Source organism: Columba livia, chromosome 1, assembly GCF_036013475.1.
Source record: "Columba livia isolate bColLiv1 breed racing homer chromosome 1, bColLiv1.pat.W.v2, whole genome shotgun sequence".
NCBI classification, from domain to species: domain Eukaryota; kingdom Metazoa; phylum Chordata; class Aves; order Columbiformes; family Columbidae; genus Columba; species Columba livia.
The window spans coordinates 58,742,409-58,758,921 of NC_088602.1; the positions used below are offsets into that span (position 1 = coordinate 58,742,409).

At 42.3% G+C, this 16,513-nt stretch overlaps 1 protein-coding gene and 1 long non-coding RNA gene across 5 annotated transcripts; one reads left to right on the forward strand and one right to left on the reverse strand.

The window, feature by feature from the left end:
• Positions 1-679: 679 nt before the first annotated feature.
• On the reverse strand, positions 680-8,404 carry LOC110364305 (uncharacterized). Of its 3 annotated transcripts, none has more exons than XR_010471560.1 (3): positions 8,267-8,404; positions 3,935-4,067; positions 680-3,360 (listed from the first exon to the last, which is right to left on the reverse strand). It is a non-coding gene; the product is annotated as an uncharacterized LOC110364305 (long non-coding RNA). The 3 variants fall into 3 exon arrangements; XR_002422986.2 differs by having other exon boundaries at positions 8,003-8,288; XR_002422985.2 differs by lacking the exon at positions 8,267-8,404 and adding an exon at positions 7,573-8,257.
• TEX30 (testis expressed 30) lies at positions 8,288-15,578 on the forward strand. 2 transcript variants are annotated; one of them, XM_005509981.3, is made up of 5 exons: positions 8,288-8,429; positions 10,485-10,715; positions 12,183-12,234; positions 13,838-14,043; positions 15,238-15,578. In XM_005509981.3, exons 1-5 carry the CDS (start codon positions 8,316-8,318, stop codon positions 15,409-15,411), a joined length of 777 nt encoding a protein of 258 aa, XP_005510038.3. In that variant the 5' UTR covers positions 8,288-8,315; the 3' UTR covers positions 15,412-15,578. The 2 variants fall into 2 exon arrangements, with proteins under 2 accessions (XP_005510038.3, XP_021153486.1); XM_021297811.2 differs by lacking the exon at positions 8,288-8,429 and adding an exon at positions 8,541-8,708.
• The last annotated feature ends 935 nt before the right edge of the window (positions 15,579-16,513 follow it).

Genomic DNA, 16,513 nt, shown 5'->3' on the forward strand with positions numbered 1-16,513 from the left:
ACATCCTCAGCCTGATTTGCTGCCATTGGCAAAGAGCGACGAATTCCCCATGGAAACAACTCCTCCAACTTCTGAGTGTAATGTTACTATCCTTAGTGTTTTCCCAGAAGGCCAAAGTGTAATGAGCTTTTTTTAATTTTTGGTTGTTTTTCAGCTAATGGGGTTAATTGCAAAACAGACACGTGAGAGACCTGTGATCTTAGATGCAATCTCCAAAGTAAACGACTTGGTTTTGCTTGTTGAAGTAACCAAGTGACCAAGGCAACGCTGCATGTCCCTAAGTTCAAAGGTTAAAACTGGGATGACCAGTCCCACATAAATAAATCCTGTAATTCTACAGGATCTTTGAAGTACCCACCGTAAGATGAAGTCCTGCGCTTCATCTTTCTTCTAAACTTATTTGTGTCATATAATCTATTGATTTATGAGTGCCGAGGAAAATAAGTGCCAAGCACGTCTGGGGCTAAAAGCTGTCACATGGACACCAGTTAATCTGTTGCCCCTGCAGTGTCTTGTGGAAGATTTTCCAATTGGCACTAAATGAGTTCCTGTAAAAAGCAGGCAGATTCTGTGACGGGCAACCCATAAATTCAAGTGGAGGTCAAGACACCTGACATCACTAACTTCACATAGCAAGAAGCTCAGAGAATAAATAGGTCAGGACATATTTAATGGCATATCAGAGAACTGTTATGATGTTCAACTTTATTTAAAATCTGGATTTTAAATGAGACTCATGTACAATGTGAATGTTACTGCCTCTTAATTATCTACCAAAGGTCTTGGGAGTCTGGGGAGGTCCCTGCTGACTGGAAGCTAGTGAATGTTATTCCAGTCTACAAAAAGGGCATGAGGAAAGACCGGGGAACTACAGGCCTCTTAGTCTAACCTCAGTTCCTGGAAAAAATATGGCAATAACTATGATGGATACTACTGAAAGACATTTAAAGAACGGTGTAACATCAGGGACAGTCAACATGGCTTCACAAAGGGAAAGTCCTGTTTAACTAATTTGATATCCTTCTGTAATAAGGTCACCTGCCTCATCGATGAAAGGAAGCCAGTGCACTCGGTGAAGAACTGGCTGAAGGGCAGAGCTCAATGGCTTGTAGTGAATGGGGCTACATCTGGCTGGCAACCAGTCACCAGCAGAGTTCCTCAAGGCTCAATCTTAAGACCAGTTCTGTTCAATGTATTTATCAATGGTTTGGATGTAGCAGTTGAATGCACCACGAGCAAGTCTGCTGATGATACCAAACTAGGAGGTGCTGGACTCTCTAGAGGGACAGGGGGCCTTGCAGGGGGATCTAGATAGATTAGAGCACTGGGCTATGATTAATAGGATGAGATTTAACAAGTCCAAATGCCGGATTCTGCACCTAGGATGGAGTAACCCTGGGCACAAGTAAGGACTGGGAGAGGAGTGGCTGGAGAGCAGCCCTGCAGAAAGGGATCTGGGATGCTGGTCAGCAGCAGCTCAAAATCAGCCTGGCAGCCAAGAAAGCAAACCCCACCCTGGGGTGGATCAAACACAGCATCACCAGCTGGTCAAAAGAGATTATTATCCCACTGTATTCAGTGTTGGTGAGGCCTCATCTCAAGTACTGTGTGCAGTTCTGGGCCCCATCATTTAATAAGGATGTGAAGGTCCATAAATGTACCCAGAGGATGGCATAGGGCTGGTGAAAGTTATGTCCTATAAGGAGTAGCTGCGGACTTTGGGCTTGTCTAGTTTGGAAAACAGGAGGCTGAGGGGATAACCTCATGGCTCTCTACAGCTTCCTGAGGAGGGGAAGTGGAGAGGGATGAGCTGAGCTCTTTTCCCTGGTATCCAGTGACAGGATGTGTGGGAACGGTTCAAAGCTGCACCAGTGGAGGTTTAGTCTGGACATCAGGAAGCATTTCTTTACGAAGACGGTGGTCAGACACTGGAACAGGCTTCCTAGAGAAGTGGTTGATGCCCCAAGCCTGTCTGTGTGTAAGAGGCATCTGAACAATGCCCTTAATGATGTGTTTTAACTTCTAGTCAGCCTTGAAGTGGTCAGGCAGTTGAACTAGATGATCAATGTACATCCCCTCCAACTGAAATAGTCTATTAAACTATTCTGTTACATATGCCAATGCATGACAATGTGTAAGTTAAAAGAGGAAAATGAGGAGAAGCCAATAATTAGACCTTTCAGTTCAACTTCAGTTCCTAGGCACTACTAAAGTAAATAGACTCTCTTGAACAGTGTCAAGAATGGATTTGCTAAGTTGCATCGGACCAAATTATTTTTCCTCCTACACCAGTGCAGCAGATTTTGTGAACAACAGTAGATGTTGACTTTAGTAAACTTTGCTGCTGCTTCTTTCTGTCAAACTAGAGAATCCTAATATAAATTAAACTTCCAACAGCAGACATGCAAAGCCAAAACACCCTTCTCAGTGATGCAAGTGATATCCTATCGGAACAGAAGAATAAATCAAAGAGGGTTCCATGTGCTCCTTTCTGGAACTCACTATGTTTAGAAATATCTTGGATTACTGAGTAGATAATGTACTTCTTAAATATACAGGTAATGTGAGACTGAGAGGGATTGCTGAAATGCTTTGGAGAGTGGGTTACAAGGCAAATGTCTGCATAAATGAAAGAAATGACCTGGAGGAATAACTGAGGAAGGTATGACAGACATTTGCAGAGTCTCAGGGTTACTCTGCAGTTGCTTGTGCTCTGACAGCTTCTGTACAAACAAAGAGCTTCATTTTCTAATTTGTGTGGATCCGTGTGAGTTAAAGAGAGGTGCAACGTCATTTTCTGCACCTTTGAATAAATCAGTCTGTTAATGGAAGTGGCAATGGCCTAGGAGCTTGCAACAAGATGCAAAATGTACTGAGTTCCTGTATTTAGGAGCTGTAACATGGTGTTTATAATTATAAATAGCAATAAACTCCAGATAAGTAACTCACTTGGACGACAGATGACATGAATGCAGAGGGTATCAGTTTTTTGGACTGAGAATTAAATGTTAAAGAGCCTCAGATCTTAACACAATGTTCACAATAAAGGTAATGTAGCAGTGGCAATAACATTCTTTACCGTCCCTAACCGTGCTAATCTTCTGAAGAAACAACTGACAGAAACACAGTGAAACTTCGAAGTGAAAACACACATGGAACTGAGTTCAGCATTCAAAGATTGTATGAACAAGCCAAAACTGTTAATTCTTCCTTTGCAGCAGCGGGAGCAGAAAGGGTTGTTCCACTGGCTCCTGGCCAGGCCAGTTCACCATCGGCCAAGAGGAGAGAATAGCTGGAGCGACCTCCTGCCAGCAGTCCCCAGTGCGGTCCCAGCACATGCACAAATTGTAACAGCTGCCACTGGAAAACAAAAGTGTTTGCATTAATTGAGAACAATGAGGGAATACAAAATCCCTAACAAAGACCCTGAGAAATGTATAGCATCTGAAAGTTGCCATCCAGAAGCACAAGTTGTGATGGCACCTTCCTTAATTAAAGTAAGGACCTTCCATTTAGCACGATTTCAAAGCCAGGAATGTTCCCAAAGAGTCTTGTGCAGTTCGAAAGGGAAAGTTTTTATGCACTGCACATTTGTTAGATGATGTCATCCATGCTCCCAGATTTTGTGACCAATACAATGCTGCAAAGGACACCAGTTCTCTGTACATGTCATAGTTTCATAAAAATCAATATCTAACAAATATGCATTACAGTAAGTGTGTTACTGTTGTATTACAGTGTGAATATGAATAGGGTAATTAATGATGGATGGATACAATGAGAAAGCTGAGATCACAGGAAAAAACAGAATAATAAAAAAATTATATTGTTATTAATGCCAAGTGAATAAATCACCTAATAAATACATTTTGTCAGCCTGAATTACAGAATTACCACTAATAGGAATGGTTTCAGTTTGGCTGGAGTAATTCACCTTCTGACTAGCTTATGCTCCCAAGGGAAGTTACAGCCAAGACAGTTTCTGAACTTGCTGGTGGTCGACATCTGTCTCTGCAGAATGTTGGGCACACAGCATGTGCACGTGTTGCTGCGTATCCACGGGAATCCTCAGGAAAAGAAAAAATGTAGGGTCTTGGTCAAAAGCCAAGTTTCTAATTTGGAGAGAGAACTGAACTTTTTAAACAAGTATGTATATCTCCAGCCCAAAACAAAGAAACCAACGAACCCCATTGTGACGGTCTTTTATTAAGAAGTTTGAGAAAAGAGAAACATGGTCTGTTTCTGATCCCCACATGCCCTTCAGCCTTTAGTTATTTTGCACTGAAATACAGTAAAACCCCTCATATTTTTTTATACTTTTGTAATTATTTTTATATAGTATAACAAATCTATTCTGACACATGATTTGTGGGAAAGGTCACAGAATCACAGAATGTTAGGGATTGAAAGAGACCTTGAAAGATCATCTAGTCCAATCCCCCTGACTGAACAGGAACACCTAGATGAGGTCACACAGGAATGTGTCCAGGTGAGTTTTGAATGTCTCCAGAAAGGGAAACTCCACAACCTCCTTGGGCAGCCTGTTCCACTGTTCTGTGAAGAAGTTTCCTCTCATACTTAAGTGGAACCTCCTGTGTTCCAGTTTGTACCCATTGCCCCTTGTCCTATCATTGGTTGTCACTGAGAAGAGCCTGGCTCCATCCTCGTGACACTCACCCTTTACCTATAAGCATTAACGAGGTCACCCCTCAGTCTCTTCCAAGCTAAAGAGACCCAGCTTCCTCAGCCTTTCCTCGTAAGGGAGTGTGGAGGATGAACAGACAGACTCTGGCAGGGCACAGACCAAAGACCTTTATTTACACAATCTTCTATGCTTTATAGCCCTTTCTGCTGTCCATGCGCTATCAGCACTATGCTGACAGGGTAAAGCCTTGTAATCATGCGTATTCTTCTATCACTGTGTTGCTTAAAGTCCTTTGTCCACACAGTGCTGCAGCTCTGGAACCACATCCTGTTTCTTGCTGTTGCTTGCTCATTCCGCTTCTCAAGGGCACAGGCCTGTCTCATCAAGGTCAAACCCTCCCTCATATCTTATAAAGGAGATGCTCCACTCCCTTAATCATCTTTGTTGCTCTGCGCTGGACCCTCTCCAGCAGTTCCCTGTCCTTCTTGAACTGAGGGGCCCAGAACTGGACACAATATTCCAGATGGGGTCTCACCAGGGCAGAGTAGAGGGGGAGAAGAACCTCTCTCGACATACTAACCACCCCCCTTCTAATACACCCCAGGATGCCATTGGCCTTATTGACCATAAGGGCACAGAGCTGGCTCATGGTCATCCTACTGTCCACCAAGTCCCATCTGTTGTTCCTATTGCGTATAAATCTAAGTCTCTAATACAAAAAGCTTTATTTATAATCCAAGAAAAAGAACAGGGATTGTCTGATGTGCTGCTGAAAGTTAACAGGTCCCAAGTTTAGATTGGGGATAACGTCATTCTTTGATAAACAGCCAGCGTTTCTTCAAACCTAGCTGTCTGTGGTACATCAAACCTGTCAGACATGCTTACAGCAGTGCACAGGTTATTATAACACACAACATATGTTCTCATTGAGACACGTCAGATCACATACCTGTCATAATTTTCATATTTGATGTTAAATTTAGATTATTATGCACTCTATAGTGTTTTCAGAATAAACTTCTATTTCCAGAAGTGATGTAAGGTTGAAGTTATAAAATGATGACAAAACCATATTTTCTTATATGTTTATAACATTACTTCAGGAGTTCAGAAAATACTCATAATCTGGATTTTCAGAAGTGGAAACTTAGACTCTTAATTTATATTTAAGCATGTAAAGGAAAGCATTATGATTTTCAGTGACTCCTGGCAGCAAATACGTCTGGGTTTCCAAAGCTATTCAGAACACTTGAAAATCAACCAGAATCTACTTAAAAGTCCTCCTGAACCCCATAACAAAAAATACACCCATGACTTGGAATCTAATACATGTATTTATATCTAAAGTTCCTGGTCTTTGGCATATTAGCAATACTTGGGCCACTGTAAAGGACTGTTGTTTTCCAGAAGGAAAACTATTGCAGAAAAAGCATGGCAAAAATAGACTGGTCTGACCGTGTTCCCATGGACCAGAGCATTAAAGAACGACAGAGTCTCTCCTTCCTCCACAAACTCACATGTGCATTGCTTAGGACTACACCGGTTCTTAGCTTGCCTACCTCGAATGCTGTGCTTATGCAGAGAAGAGTTTTAAGTACTGAAAGGAGATCTGGGCTAAGAAAACAAACAGAGAAAACAGAAAGTACGCTGGTGGCAGCTTGCTGTATGCAGAAAGCATAAGAAAATAGTTTTCTAGTGGCAGGGGGTTACATGTGGATAGATTTAACAGGATGCACATTCCAAAGGACTTCTCTGGAAACAGCAGGTGAATAACCAAATGCAGGTGAACTGAAGAGGGAGCAAAAATAAATAAACAAACAAACAAAGAGAAAATGCAAAAATTAGACCAAGAAAGAAGCAAACTGCCACCAAAAATAGAAACTATACCAGAGCATATAAGCATCCATAAAGAAAGGAACGAAGAAGGAAAAAGTAAGAAAACTAATATGAAGTTTTCCTTAACTCTCTTCTGCCTTGCATTCCTTTGTTCTGAATTGAGTTTGAGGCTGAGGCTGCCAACTGCTTCAGGATAACAGACCTTCTCAGTTCCTTTTTGCCAAGTATCTCCTTTATAAAGCTCTTGTTGGTGTTAGGTATTAATTGGAATGGTGTGATCTGCACCCAAGATAAGTTAATCTGGCATCACTCTGCAGCAATTTCTTTGCCCTGGTCTTCTGGGCTCCCTGAATGTGAGCTCTGGCTCAAGGAGCAGCTGCCTCAACACCATCTGCAGCTCAGCTCCCAGTGAAAGGCGTACAACACATGCAGGCTGTGCTGGTGGCTTTCACTCAGTTTTACACTTCTGCATCTTGCTTTAGCTTGACATTTTTTAGGCAAGGTAAACATCGAGACAAATAAACCTCCCTTTCAGCTTGATTACAGCTGAACTTCTTCGCTTCTTTCCTTAACACGTTTTACGATAACAATGCCTGGGCTGGGAAATTGCCTGTGAAGCCAGCAGAGCTTGACAGCAGTGGGTAAATCCAAGCTGCCCTGCTGGTTTCACTTCTCAGGGCGCTGCAATATTTGGATCCCAGCGTTTGACAACACCCAGCAGAGCAAAGGCGAGACACTCAGAGCACAGGCCAAAGCACACTTAATTTCCAGCAGATAAATATGCGAAAAACAAAGCTCCACTCGGTGACGGCATCTTCAGTCAGCTAAATAATAGGGTTTCCTAACGTATATGTTTCATACACTGATAATGGAAGAAAACATGATCTCTGGCTAAACACTTTGCCATAGATGATTTTAGAAATGTTGGGTTTTTTTACATATCTGTGAAATATTCAATACATAAATACCACAAAGCATTGTTGTAAAATATTGGTGCTCTCTTCCGTCAGTTAAAGGCTGCTTTTATTGAACACTCTATTTTTATTATTATACAGTAAAGCACAGCCCAGGGGACAACTCTATGTTAGTACCTAAAAAATCAGACATGTAGTCTGTCTCTTCAGTCTGTGAATGCAGCTCACGTGCCAACAGCTGCCAGAAAATCGCCTGATGTCACTCCAGAGACCAAACTCATACTAGGCATCACATCCGTGTTCCTTGAAGTCAGCAAGAACCCGATTTTCAGAGCAAGTGTAAAGTAACTGTCTTTATTTCTTCTGTATTATCACTAGCTGTTTATTTTCCGCTTGCTGGTAAAAAGTATTTATGCGGAGTGGCGCGAACTCTCCAAACCGTGTAACTCAGATGCGATTAATCCAGCAACTAAATAATCATAACTTTTTAAATTCCCTCTCTAGTCACTGTGACATTAAGACATGTTTCTTCCTGACAGACCAACAGGCTTATAAAAGCACAGTTCCTAACCCTTGAGGCCCACGCGATGTGCACTTAACCCCATACCCCGGTGACTCCGGCGCTGTCGCTCCCCCGCAGCACCGACCCGCAGCCGGACGGTCCCCAGGCGCTGCGGGACCGCCCCAGGCCCATTCCACGGTCGCCTCCCACAACGTGCTTCAACCCGATCCCCGTTCAAAATTCCCTTCAGCGCAGACCCCGCCTGCAGCCAACACCTGCCCGCGCCGCGGCTTGTGACGGACCCCGCTTCCCCCTGCCCGCAGGCTGTCCGTCCCGCACAGCACCCCCTCCGCCATTGCCTCTCCTCACAGGCGCAGGCCGGCTCTTCACCCTTCGGGGCGGGGCCTCTTGCACACCTATGGCCAATCAAGCACGGTCCGGGAAAGCGACGGGGTGCTATTGGACAGGAGGGCTGTCATCCGCGGGACGTGACGGGGGCGCTGCCAGGAGCGGGATGAGCGGGCCGGCAGAGGTATGGCTGCTGCTCTTAACGCTACTCGCGGCGCCGAGCCAGCCTGGGGAGGGCTGAAACCAGCCGCCTGTGGAGGAGGCTGGCGGTTCAGGATGTCTGTCAGGACGGGAGGCGGGCTGCTCTCCTTGGCCGGAGCCTGCCGAGGGGTCCGTGAAGCCCCGAGCCGGGAGAGGGTTCTGCGGCCTGGTGGGCCCGGCCGCCCCGGGCTGCGCTGGAGGGGCCGCGGGGCTTGGCCTGACCCAGCAGTTGCGGCTGCAGGCGGATCAGCCTCCCGTGGGGGTTCGTGTGCCTGTTTTGCTTTCGAATGTGTAAGGTCCTGCACCAGCTTCCATCCCGTTAGGAGCCCCTGTAGCCAGGGCTGGATGTGCAGCCGCTGCTGCCTTCCTAGGAGGGGTGTAAAGTTGAGGGAGTGTAGTATTTTCATCTTGATTGAAGAGAAGCTGCTAAATTAATGTATATTGTGATTGAGTTACAAAACATGTACCCGTCATTAACCAGTTGACATGATAGGCGTTCCTGCTCCAGCAGGGGGATTGGACTAGATGATCTTTTGAGGTCCCTTCCAGTCCCAAACATACTGTGATACTGTGATAAATGCTTTCTGAGCACCGGCAAACAAGGGGATATTTTTCAAGTTTTAGAACCTTCTGCATGATAAGAGGGAGACAGAAGATTAAGTCATACATTGTTTAGAAGCAAAGTGCTTAGCTTATATTTAACTAATAATTAATAGATGTAATTAAGAAACTAGTTAATTATAACTAACTTCATCATTTATTAGTATAGATGTATGTTAAAAAATTCCAAAAATTGTAATGAATATGGAGTAATTGTGTGAATATAAGCAATGCAAGACACTGGAGCACTTACGGAGAATAATTCCCAGTGTTCCCCAGTGCTGTCAATAAAGAATGCCTGCTTAATAGAATAATTAACTCTGACGTTAAGTTTATTTCTTTGTTTCATGATCTTAGTGTAGGCATGTATATATAAATTAATCCAAGTGATTAGATGGGTCCAGTTACTCATCTGTTGTTCATACCTTCAATGAAAAGGTCCCAGGTGGCACAGTAGCTGATTGTGGGATGTTGTCTGTCTCCAGCTGGGTACTTTAGTCCCTCATGTGACAGTTAAAGTGATAGAAGAGACTGGATTTCCAGGGGCTGCATGATAATAATTTATGGCTCTGTAATCTTGTAGTCCCAGGGTGCCTATAGCCTAGGAATACAAACTTTGAATGTTCTGATAAGAATGCAGAATAACTTCTGTCTTACCGGGATGTCGTCTTTGCCAAGTACTTGATATCTCAAGAGGGTCAGGCCTGGAGTAGCTGTGGGATTCAAGAGTTCTCACATACTTCTACATGTTTGGGTTTTATTCCCTTTTCACATCCTTCTTAGTTCTAATGACACAGTCATTTTGTGGAGCAGGGGGAGACGTTTTAGTCAGATTCTTGTCTTTCCCTGCAATATGCTGTATGCTTACCTGGGAAGTGATTGAGCCACCATCCCTGGAAGTATTTGAAAGATGTGTAGATGTGGTACTTAGGGACATAGTTCAGTGGACTTGGCAGTGTTGGGTTTACGGTTGGACTCGATCTTAAAGGTCTTTTCCAGCCTAAATTATCCTGTATTTCCATATAGAACAGTAATTTTTTCTTACTTAATATTCATGTCAATTATGGCAGTTAGCTTTCTCAAACAGCTAGATATATCTATATAGAGAAGGTATGTCAGTTTATGCCGTGAAGCATCCTTTGAAGCTAGGGTTGCTTCACTTTCTGATGGAGAAAATAAGGAATGGAGTGATAAGGTGACTTGCCCATTATTGCATGGAAAACCTTTGAGCCAGAGGTAGAGTTACTTGTTAATACTCTTAGAGGATTAAAAGTGGACTTGCAATTTTGGTTTCTTTCTTAATTGTCTGATTTTACTTCTTCATAATAGGGGGGCGAGAACACGCTTTCTTTTTGGTGGTGTTGGGGTTTTTTGTGTGTTTTTATTTTTAGTGGTAGTATTATTATTTTTAATACATTGGGTTTTGTTTCATTTCTAGGTTAAAGTGACAATACCTTTTGGAAACAAGTATCTTGATGCTGTCTTTTCTGTCCCAGAGAAGAAACCAACATGCGGAGTTATTCTTACCCATGGAGCTGGAGGAGATATGAATTTCCCTCACTTAGTGTCTTTGGCAGCCTATCTTGCATCCCGTGGAGTTCTCTGCCTGCGGTTTACTTGTAAAGGCCTCAACATTGCTTATAGGACTAAGGCCTTCAAAACGGTTGTGGTAAGAAGTGACCAAATTCTGCCAAAGCTTAGATCCATGTGTGTCATCTTCTGGGTTTCTTAAATTACGGCCAGAGATTAGTCAAGCAACAGTGAGAATATAGAAGTGATAGTTAGCTAAATGGAGCACTTTCTGAACAGAAACAACAGGAGCAATTTTTATATGGGCAGTAGCTGGAACAGCTGCAGCAAGTATGTGAATTGAGTAGTTCTCAAGCAAGCTTGAGAAAAGGATGTGAAGAAAGGGTGTTTTGTGGGAAAACTTACAGCTTGAAAAAATGAAAGTATTTAGACTGGAAACGAGAGGTAGGTGTTCTGGGAGGGTTGGTGAAAGGAGGGAGATGAAGGGATACAGCTTTGGGAATGGTTTTGAGAGGAAAGACGCTGACCTGGGAATTGTGCTGGGTCTCTGGGAGTTGGCAGCTGGGACAAAAAGACTTGGGGGAAAGAGAAGGGGACTCTGGGTCACAGGATGAGTTGAAGCAAAAGAGATTGGGAGTAGCGTATGAGAGCCCTAGAACCTAAATAGTCGTTGATTTCAAAATCAGTTTAAACTGTTATATGCAGGTATTGATCTCTTCCTGCTGCTGCAACAGTATTTAAGATATTCTCATGTACCTAGGTTCTGTTAAAATGAACAACCTTTTGTTATAATAGAATCAGCTTAGAATATCTTCCTGTTCTAGAGCGTGTAGGACGGAGTGGAAATTTTCTCCTGATTATATAGCTACTTTTACTGGGGCATGGGAAGGTAGCTTGAGCTCTTCGCGTTAAGCATCAGAAATTTCATAGGGGACTCAAGTCCAGTTCTGAAGGAATTAATGTGTATTATGTCATTGTGATTATATGTACATTAATTTGAAGTTAGACTTTGCTAGCTTTAATGTGGATCTGTTCTCCTTTGTTTTTTGAAGCAGCACAATGTTGTTAGTGGGCTTATATTAATATGCTGCTGTGTAAAGGTAATTCAAAGACCTCTGTGAAGATACCATCTGATTAGTTATCTTCTAAAAACTGAAAAATCTGTTGCTGAATTTTATCTTTTCTGTTACACATAACTATTTGTGTCTTAAACTTTTCATTGGAAATATGGGACCTCAGGGAAGCGCATTTTTGCTGACTTATTTTGCCTTTTGCTGTGCTAAGAGTGTGCATGCAGTCTCTTACTATAAGTTGATAGACAGTAATAATTTATGTTTTGGTAACTTGATAGGGCATCTGATATTTTAGACTTGCTGAAATCTAATTTGAAATTGCTTATGTTTATTATGTTGTTGTTGGAAAATGTTATGAACTCACTTCTGTCAAAAAAACAAGAGAGCACCTTGTATGTATCTGTTCTTTGTTAAATCTGCAGTGCTGAAAGAGCTTCCCATTTTGTATTTAGTAGCTACCAACAAAAAAGTGCCCAGTCTCTCAGCTGACTTAATTCTGACTTGTAATATTAATGTTTATCTTATTTCTTTAGGAATACTTAAAGCTTTCTGATGATTATAAACTTTCGGGTGTCTTCCTTGCAGGTATTGTTTCAGTATCTATAATTTTCTCTTTATACTGCCTCTAATTATACCAGTATACCATTTTTGAAGTCTGTCCCACTTTGGTAAGAAGTTGATGAACAGATGTGCACGACAGGTTCCAGGTTGAGGTGGGCACTAAAAGCTTGCTGTCTAACATGGGAACAAGCTGAATAAAATCCCCCTCGTCAGTGTTGCCTAGGGAAAGCAATTCAGCAGTTGGATGCTTTATGGCCTTAGTTAATTGATTAGAAGCCTGCAGACTGCCATGGGAGCGTAGGTGCCAGGCCGCCTTACAGATCTGCATTGGGGTGTCTGAAGGCAACCAGCCCTGTGCTGGTGGTGGTTTTGCAGCTCAGCTTTCTTGCAGCTGGCTGGGGCAGCCACCGCTTCTCATGTCGCAAATGGAGACATCCAGCCTGGCGCTTTCACTGGATTCTCTTGGGAACATGGCTGTCTAGACCTAGTCCTCATGATGCCACAGATCTTGCTCCAGAAGGAGGAAGGGCAGAGCAATAGACCATGTTTTCCAGGTACTCTGGGAAAAAAAATCCTTGTCACTTGTAAGCGACAGGGTGCAAATTCTGTGGTGATCCATGTGTACTTTTTAACTGCACGTCTTGAAAAATTTTGGTTACTGGTAAATGGAAAACCATTTTCCCCAAGCAGATTTTGGTAAATAAAACCTAGTGACGGATAGAAAATCGGTTATATTATGTGAATAAGGGAAGTAGATGGCTGTGATGAGGAATAACTTGATATGGGAAACCCTGAATGTTCTCTGACTAAGCGAAACGAAATCTGTGCTGATGCAAGTTAATCCCACTGGAATCAGCCACTTCCAACACTCAATTACAGAGCATTGTCAGCTCATATGCCTCTTTGAGGAGGTATTTTGATATCCCCTTGCTATTACTGACTGACCTCAATGCTGCAAGTTCACGCTGTATTTGTTTTTTCATTTTCCCCTTCTACTTTTAGGCTGAAGTTTGAAGTGTGCATAAACACTTGCTGGATTCGTTTGGGGAGTAAGGAGCGTAAAATTTTGGTTTTACTTTGAGCAGATTTAGGTTGCATGAAAAAAAGGTACAAGATAATAGCATTGCTGTCTGGAATTTCAAGTGTCTGGAGCATCGGACCTGTCCCTCTCTTCCCCTGCTCCCAGGATGGGCTTTTCCTTCCAGTATTGCAAAGGATCCATTGTCATTTTTATATGTATATACATAAATATATTTTTTTATATATATAAAATATATATATGTATATACATATATATAAAATATATATACACACACAAATATATATTTGTATCTATATGTATGTATATACACACACACACACACACATATATATACATATATATTTTTTTTTTTTAGTGGGGATGTGAAATCATAATATAACCAGACAAATATTTTAGCAGAAAATGTTGAAATTAGGATTAATATTTTTCACAGAGTAAGTGAATAAATGTATCCCTGGCATTTTGTACTACTGCTACACTGAAATACACTCAGTTGGATTGTTTTTAGGAGTTATTTCGTCAAACAGAATGTAGATGAAGTGACAGCAGATACACTTTTTTCCTTTATTTTAACATGGGAGAAAGGCCGTTCCATGGGCTCACGAGCTGCTGCCTCTGTGATACACCAGCTTAGTCTGGAGGATGATGACGACTTTATTCAAGGTCTAGTATGTTTATCTTACCCACTGCATCGACCAAAACTTCAGTCCAAGCTCCGGGATGAAGATTTATTATTTATCAGGTGTCCGGTGCTGTTTGTCTCAGGATCAGCAGATGAGATGTGTGAAAAAGTGAGTACCCCTGTAAATCCTGCTATGAAGGGGCAGTATGGGGGAATCGGAATTCCAAGACTGAGTGACACCTGGACTGATATACACAGCTGTGACTTTGATTAACAACCTTCTCTAAATTTTATATATATATCTTCTGAAGGAAACCTTGGGTAGGAAACTTCATTGGACATAAGGAAGCCTGGGGGTACTTGCTTTTGCTGCTTAAAACTTCTGGATTGTGCTTGGTCGTCCACTTTAGCAAACTCATCTTCGGGCCACTAAAATACTGCTGATTTAGATGTTTTGGTTTTTTTGATAAGATTGTACAAATTAAAAGTGGCCTATGGAAGGAACGAGTTATTTGCTATTCTCTTTTAACCATTTCAAGTTACAAAATATAAATACTGTGCTGCGCTATCAGTTTCACATTCAGCACATTTTCATGACTAATTCTTCTAGCAAAGCAGCTCTACCCACAAGTCAGACTTCTGTGGCAGTGATATTTTTGTAGAGATAAAGAACAGGTGTGCAGAGATGAGAATACGGCAGTTTTCTGCCTTGTTTTTTTGCAAATAAGTATCTGTTTTTCGTGTACAGTTTAGATTGAATTTGGGACTGTGTGCAATTAGCATTTTCCATTCTTGGACAGTTTCTAAGGAGTCATAATGGTTTCATGAGGAGTTACCACCAAAGTTACCACCAAAGGCTGGCAACCAGCACAGCCTTGGAGTGCCCTCTTAATGGGGCAATCGTTGAGACTTTTTGAGCTGGTGCTTAGATCTGTTTGCTGAGAAAGTGGAAGGTAGTCAAAGCCAGTCTCTAGGGAATTATTAATACATTGCTACTCTGCCACTGTAGCCAAATCTGACTTGCGAAGTTCTGTGATTTTATTACTAGCACTATCCTCTGGCAATAAAAGTGGATTCCTTCATCAGTGTGGAGAAGGAGCCTGCACAGGCTTGTGACCTTTGCAGGTTTTGAGGTTCTAATTTTCTGTTGTTCTGTGTCGGGGTGAGGGCTAACCTTTGAGCAAATGCCATCACGGAGCACAGTATCATCACATCTTTTCCGTCAGCGTGTTTTTAATGTGCACACAGATCCATTTTAAGAGCTTCCCATTATGTGTTGCACAGGCAAAGCGAGAGACATCTGTGAGTTGCACAGTTTGTAGCAGCTCATTCTCTAACTTTTTCGTTCTTATTTTCTCTGTAGCAACTGCTAGAAGGTGTGGCAAGCAAAATGAAAGCCCCTAAAAAGATCCACTGGATTGATAAAGCAAACCATGGGATGGCAGTCAAAGGACGAACAACAGATGATGTCATGGAAGAAATAAATGCACAAGTTTTTTCTTGGCTTAGAGAGAATGTTGAACTGGAGCGCAAATGATTTGCTGTGTTTAAAGAGTATCTTCATGTAGCTTTTCCTAAATGTAAATTGGAGTCTGTTATTTCTGAAAAGGGTGTTTTCAGAGGTCTAAGTGTAAATGCAAGTAAAACTTTTTTGTGTGTGAATGAAAAAAAGTTATGCAAAACAATAAAGAACTTTTTAAAGGAGGGATAGAAAATGTACCAAGTATTTAATATCATGGCAGCACTGTTTTCTGTATTTCTATGCACATAACTCTAAACAACACTTAGTGTTCTACATTAACAAGTACATGCTGTTGACTGATTATTTCAAGTAATATAGTGGAAAGAATCTATTTTGATGGCAAACCTTTAGATGCATTTCATTTTTTACTATATTACTGATGCTATACGTGTTTGAAATTAAAACCTCCTGATTTGTAGAATTCTGCAGGCACATCCGCTGCAGCTGGCTGGCATGGGGGTGCTACTCTGCCTTGGTGCTGTGCTCTGGCACTCCACTGTGCTTCACAACCTGTGACACAGGTAGAGGAATCTCTCGTCATTTACAGTGTCACTTCCCTAAGGGGCCAGAATCTTGGTGTGTGTGGGGAAGAGGAGGAGGAGGGAAATGGGCATGTGCTAATGGAAGCAGCGTTGTGCATCAGGAGCAAAGAACACAGAACCATAGAATCATTTAGGTTGGAAAACACCTTTAAGATAATCAAATTCAACTGTTAACCTAACACTGCCAAGTCCACCTCTAAACCATGTCACTAAGGTCCTCATCTATGCCTCTTTTAAACTCTGTCAGGGATGGTGACTCCACCAGTTCCCTGGGCAGCCTGTTCCAGCACTTGACAACTCTTTCCATGAAGAAAAGTTTCCTAATATCCAATCTAAACCTCCCCTAGTGCAACTTGAGGCCATTTCCTCTTGTCCTATCACTTGCTACCTCGGAGAAGAGACCAACCCCCTCCATGCTACAACCTCCTTTCAGGTAGTCGTAGACAGTGATCAGGTCTCCCCTCAGCCTTCTCTTCTCCAGGCTAAAGAGCCCCAGTTCCCTTGGCTGCTCCTCATCAGACTTGTGCTCCAGGCCCCTCACCGGGATGGATCACAGTTCTCAAAAGTTGCCCTCG